Source organism: Cystoisospora suis, assembly GCF_002600585.1.
Source record: "Cystoisospora suis strain Wien I chromosome Unknown contig_313, whole genome shotgun sequence".
NCBI classification, from domain to species: Eukaryota; Apicomplexa; class Conoidasida; order Eucoccidiorida; family Sarcocystidae; genus Cystoisospora; species Cystoisospora suis.
In genome coordinates this window covers 14,758-21,140 of record NW_027153114.1, presented here as the reverse complement: position 1 = coordinate 21,140, position 6,383 = coordinate 14,758, and the positions used below count along the sequence as shown (strand labels likewise).

Genomic DNA, 6,383 nt, shown 5'->3' with positions numbered 1-6,383 from the left:
AGATAGATAGATAGATAGGGGATTGTACTCATCTCTCTTAATTCTCTATGGGTATCTGTATATACATGTTCTTCTCTAGGGATTGTTGGTCTTCGAAGTGTGCCGTGATGGTTTGTGTCAGTTTCTCTCTTTTCTTCTACTGGCCTGTTTGCCGTGCATGCACACGTGCGAAACTCTCCGGATGGTGTTCTTTTCTCTCTTCAATTCTCATGTCGGTCGAAACGAAGAGGAAGGACAGGGCAAAGAAGGGCTAGAGAAGCTGAAGCATAGGAAGAACAGCGAAGAGCACGAGAAGAAGAAGGTGTTCGCACCTGATAGAAGAAATGCTGAAAATAATATTGTAGAGCCTCTTCAAGAATACTTGGCCGCCGAACTTCAGAGATATCGGTAAGGAGCGGTTGTGTGATACCTAGTGCCTGGATCGATCAGTGGATTCTTTTTACATCATGCGAACCAAGAGAGGCAATCGAGTCAGAGAGGCATGACTTCTATCAAACTGCATATTATCCCATACGTAGAATGATGACTTGGTAGTCCAGACATCATGCCACTCTCTTCTCCGCATGCATACCTAGATACATGTCGTGTGTATATGGAGGTGTATGTATACACATGTTATGTCTATATTGTATATGAGCACGCTGGGTGTCTGTGGTTCCTGGGATTGGTTTGGAGACACTTGACTGCCTTCCCTTCGCGGAGAAATGAATGCCATATAGTAGCTACAAGGACTGTCTCTCTCTTCGCGTCTGTGGTTTGTGCTTATCTAGACTACTTCTTATATGTACGGGTATATAACTAGATATCCATAGATAATACAGATCTCTTTATGTATGTTGGTCATGTATGTCTACAAGATCCGTAGTTTGGAAGTATCTCCTGATCGACTTACTACTCTCGCTAAGAAACCTGTTATCTCTAACGGTATGGGTGGTTTATCAATAGTGGCTCAGTCGATTCAGCTCTCCTTCAATGGTTGTGCTACGGTCTCCTATCTCTCTTCTTACCTGTTCTTTCCTCAATATAGATGGAGTCCTTTCACGCTTGCCTATACAGGAGACGTCCTTTTTCTACTGCATGCATGCACTTGGCTGTCTGTACACCACCCCCCCGACAGACGACTACGGTGTGTAGCTACAAGAAAGGATATAAAACTTTCGACAGTAGATCTTCTCGAGAGAAAACGCGTCAGGAGCAGACGTGCTCCTACAAGCCACCCTTCATCGATGAGAAGTCGTCTTCCGCTAGCAGATCTCTTTCTTCCTAGAAATCGTTTTCGTGCAAGACAGTGCATACGAGAATATCTTCTTTTTTATTCTCTTTGTCGTCTTCAGTCTTGCTACCTGATGAGATATCTTTCGTTTGTTGACCCAGGCGTCTTTCCAGAGATTGAATGGGAGACGTATGGCATTATTTCTTCCTCTCTCTTCTTCAGTCTTTTTCCTTCTCTCGGTGTGTTTATCTACTGCGTGCAGAGGTATGATGGATGCGTGGGAAGAGGAACGAGCACAATTGCGGAAATGTCTTGAAGAGCAAGAGGCTCGAAGCGCTGTAAGTCTTTTTCTCCAGTGACTCTTCTCTTTCTTTCTGTTTTCTTTTTGTGTCTCTACCGGCAACGCCACGCTAGGCGTCGTACCCATATGTATATGTCTCTCATGATAATTTCTACTCCGAGAATGCCTCATATTCACACACATTCACATACATAGAGGTTTGTGCTGTATATCCATATAGAGAGGTGTACGCATTAGGGAGGTATATCAGTTTAAGAGTGCATCTGTAGAAGATCTGCCTGCATGCATGCATGGAAGTTTTATTCCTCGTGATGGGGGTGCTAGTAACTAGCCCTCGGTAAGGATAGAACCAGCTAGGTGATTGACATATGAGCACACACACACATTCATAGAGAGTGGCTAGTGGTCACTCTACTCGCATAGATGACCTGATCTTTATGTGAAAAGTAGAGACTGTGTATTAGTGTTGTTGCTGAAATTAGTGTCTCCTGTCTCTGTGAGGTGCGTGTCTTTCTTTCTCTTTTTCAGGAAGATCTCCGTCTTCTCAAATCTGCTGCCATTGCAGACCGAGAAGATCGTGAACGTCTGTTGGAGGCGAATGCTGAGCTAGCAAGGTAAATCGCCAACCTTCTTCTCCTCACCTTCTTCTTACATAGAAGACTTCCGCACTGGCTATGAGTTGGGTTCTCTACTCCTACTCTTCTCTTTCTCTTCACAGTTCGATCTGGCAAATCTGCGTGCTAGATAGCACCTCGACTCTGTATCTAACGTCCCGTCGTTGTTATGCAGTACGTTCTCTTCTATCTTAGCCGAGACTGCAGACATCTTCTTTCTTTGATGATGGATGGTGGGTCTAAAGAAAGGGAAACCGTTTATGTAAATGAGGGGGGTGTATCTCACTCCTTCTCTCTCAGTGTAAAATAACGGGGGGGTACATCTATGTGCTCTTTATCATCGAACTGAAAACATGTCAGGTGACCTTCATCCACCGATCTCCTCACTCCCTTTCTGTCTGTTGTGTCCCCTCCTAAATGGAAGGAGAGCCACTGCATACATACAACGAGTATCTATACGTCACCCTCACACTGTGGAGTGGTCATGACTGTTCTCGTTGTCGACATCATGGAGGTGTCGTATATCATTTTACTGTGTCTAGAAGACATAGGGGACAGCTGTCTTGTAGCATGTCTGTATGTCTACGTGTAGAAGAGTTGTATGTCTCGAAGCAAAACATAAAATATAAACGCAGTAGATCCTTGATCATGGAGCCTTTGAGAGAGTGTTCTACTTCAAAGCATCTTCCGTGTACGCTTGGGAATCTTTCTTTATCGTCTCCCCACAACTCCTTTCGACCCCATCCTTAGATATGTCTTTTCTTGTCTTGTTCCATTCTTCTTCAGACATATCCATAATTTAGAATACGAGCTGAATCGCTTTCAAGATGCTAAGGAGCATGCGACGTATCTCCAGAAACTTCACGCTGAGACGAATCATCAGAAACTTCAGACGCGAATTCTAGAGCTCGAGACATCTTTAACAGAAAGAGAGAGGGAGATTGACCATCTAAGGATCCATGTGAACCAACAGGTCCAATCTCTACGATCTCTTCTTCTTGTCAATTCTCATAAACAGAGAGACAGCTCTTCTTGCCCTGCTTTCCCCGAGCCTTCGCTTCCTTCTTCTTCTTCAGCTGAATTCACAGACTTCTCTCCTTTCTCACAGAAGGATGATGTCTCGTCTCAAGTAACACCTTCTCTCCCTAGCGAGGGGGTAGAGAATATTATACTGAGGAGTCGTTTTTCTTCTTCTTCATCTTCTCCGGGTGAAGGACCGCTCAGTGACGGTGAAAAGAGTCGTATCCATCTAGAAACTTCTACAGGGGAAAGTCCCCCAACAAGAAGAAAGGATCAGCTGTCATCTCAAGAGCGTTCAAGGCCTTCGTTAAAAGAGAGCGAATCTCTTCATTCAGAACGTAGAAATGACCTACCAAAAAATGTGGTCTTCTCTGATGCCTTAAAGCCCCTTTCTTCTACTACTTCTGCGTCTCTTTCATCCTCTCTGCAGTACACATTAAACCCGTCTACAGCAGGGGGGAGATCAGAGAAAGAGAAGAGTGATGTGGGATCGTCGTCTGTTGATATACACAGGAGAGGGGAAGATCAAGAGAAGCACCAGGGAAGAATTATCCCTCATAGGAAGAGTGAAGAAGGCCCTTCAAGCGACAGACTCTTTCCCACAAATCAAATCGTAAAGCAAGAGCTTCTCGATAGAAAAAATGAAGTTTCCCAAGACGTCAACATGCATTTCCATGAAGTGTATTCTAAGAATGAAGAAAGCGATACAGTCTCTAGAGATCATCCTCGTTCTTCCCATGAGAATGCTTCTCATTCTTCCCCTCTTCAAAGCGTTCTTCCCGCCCGCTCCCCTCATCATCTAGATTCGAGAAGTTTACATGATGGAGAGAAGACTAGAACAACTCATCTCCCTTCCTCTGCTTCTTCTTCTCCTTCTCTTCCCCCCCCTACCATCGCCTCTGCAGCTAAAGCAGCGACAACGGCTGCAGCCGCGGCCGCCGCAGCTGTTGCGCGATCGGCTTTCTTTACGGGGAGTTCATTCTTCGGAATCAAGCAGGGAGAAGGAACAGGAAGTGGGGGCACAGCAGTAGGGATGATGGACGTGCTTTTAGGAGAAGAAGGAGAAGGAGGGGGGAGAACAAAGACGGCGACGGCGACATCTTTGATAGATCTACAAAGACATCTCCAAAGTCAGAAACAAGTACGAGATAAGAACAGGAAGACAAGTAGTTTCACTCATGAAAGAGACGAAGATACATCGTCATTAGGCAACCAAACTCAGAAGGGATCTTGTGGAACTTCTTCTTCTTCTTTGGTGAATCATCACTCACACCAAATGACTTCTTCGCCTCAGCCGTTAGCCACCCCAGGAAGATCCTATGAAAGTCCAGGTGTTGTTCCTCAAGATGCTGAGAGGTTCAGGAAGATCAGTGAGGGAGAAAGAGCTATCATGAGGGGAGAAGGATGGAAAGATCTAGAGGGTGAAGAAGGTGACTTCTTTGAGTTTGACGAGCCGATAGTAGGCATATCATCAAGATCTCATGTGTCACCTATAGATAGAAGAACATCAGCAGTAGGGAAGGAAGGACAGGGGGATAGGAGTAGGGATAGTCGTCATGGGAGCACTACTGCTAGGGTTCATTCAAGTAAAGGTAAGCAGGACACTTCGATTCATACAGGTCTGAGAAAAGAAGGTCTAGGAATGGATGAAGTTACTTCATCCTTGTCTTCATCTTCTTCTTCTGTTGGAGAGCAGAACCATCAGTCTCTTCAGTGCAGTACTCCTTCTCTTTCAGGTGTCCCTGGGAGTCAGCCTATGTATGTCTCTCCTGCAGCAGATATACCGGTGAGCTCTAGCTCCTCTGTTTTCTCTAACTCGAGGAATCAGGGCACGTGGAATGCAAATACTGTAGATCAACCTTCTTCTCTCAAGGAGAGGACAGCTGGGGGAGTTACTTCAAAATGGGATCACACGCTAGATGACTTTGACTCCATTGAGGTAGATCCACACAAGAATACACCCCATACGATTCTTCATTCTTCCCCGATGACCGGGAAGACCACAACTGAGAATAAAACGCAGGAAAAGGAGGTGACGCATGCGCCTCTTGATCACCAAGCATCTCAAGTTAAGAGAGACTCCCAGGCACAAAGTCAGAAGAGGTTGTCTTCAGACTCTGGAGAACTCAAAAATACAGGGATGGATCATCGTCAACATCATGATAGAAGGCAGGTCGATATGATAGGCCCTCGTCAGAATGTAGGAACTGGAGCAGCTCTTGAGAAGAGCAAGGGCGCACCGAATGTCGTCGATAGGAAATCTTCACCACCATCACCACAGGTTGGGGTTACTTTACAGGCAAAAGCAATAGATGTTGAGAGAAAAAAATCTTCTTTTCAGAGTGAAGTAAAGAAAGAGCCGAGGAAACTCGTGATTGGACGCCCGACATGGGGGAGTTATGGTGGCGGGGGGGATGAAGGAGATGAATCACCGCCCCAGGATATCGATTTAGAAGATTTTCTCAATAGCTAGAGATTATATCTTCTTCTCTTCTCAGGAGTGAAGGCTGTCATTTGAGTTCCTTCTTGTCTTTTTCTACCTAATCGTAGAGTTGTTTTCTCCGTCGGTCGTTCTTTCTTTCTCAATCCGCAAAGTTCTTCATTTGTTCCAGTCTCGCGTTATCTCTGTGTAGACAGTGAAAGACCGAGTGATCGATGAGTTTTTTCGAAACAAGTGTGATGTGACGATGTGAGGAATGATTCCGGCCATGTGAAAGTTCCGACCGACATTTCCTTCCGTATGGCCCGCAACACACGAGAAGACTCTCCTAGCGAATACAGCCAGCCGGTTACCGTAAGGTTTTATGATCCAGAAGCTTTTTACCTTCCAGTGGTTGTTGTAGTCTCGGTTATTAGTACGGTGCAACGCTTTTGTGATCGAAGCAGAAGGTGTGTTTAGCTGAGCTAGCATTTTGTGACTTCTACTTGGTTCCGTTTCCCAAGTCCTACAACGTGTGAAGAAGACACGGTGTCCCTGGTGAAACGGGGTGTTGAGAGAAAAGATTCTACCCAGAGTCCAGGAGCAGCCGACAAAGAAAAAAGGGAAGCAGAGAAGAAGTGATACACTTCTCAATGAACTCGGTGCAGTGAGACAGAGTCTGCGATGTAACACCAAACCCAGGTAGAATGTGAATATGGACTTCAGGATGTCCAACAGACGTAAGTCTTGGTATAATACACTGTCAGAGTCACTGCACCTAAGAAAGGAAGAGAAGACTTACTGAAGTCGTGCCGA

General features: G+C 45.4%; 1 protein-coding gene across 1 annotated transcript in view; it reads left to right on the top strand.

Moving 5' to 3' along the window:
- CSUI_000837 (non-specific serine threonine protein kinase) overlaps window positions 1-5,822 on the top strand; it is a gene marked incomplete at its 5' end in the record, with an annotated part of 14,595 nt that extends 8,773 nt beyond the window's left edge. The window contains 4 exons of the mRNA XM_068061044.1: window positions 122-387; window positions 1,476-1,551; window positions 2,043-2,128; window positions 2,915-5,822. Coding sequence (XP_067926980.1) covers window positions 122-387; window positions 1,476-1,551; window positions 2,043-2,128; window positions 2,915-5,621 — 3,135 coding nt within the window. The 3' untranslated portion in view covers window positions 5,622-5,822. The remainder of the gene's footprint in view (window positions 1-121; window positions 388-1,475; window positions 1,552-2,042; window positions 2,129-2,914) is intronic.
- Window positions 5,823-6,383: the final 561 nt, after the last annotated feature.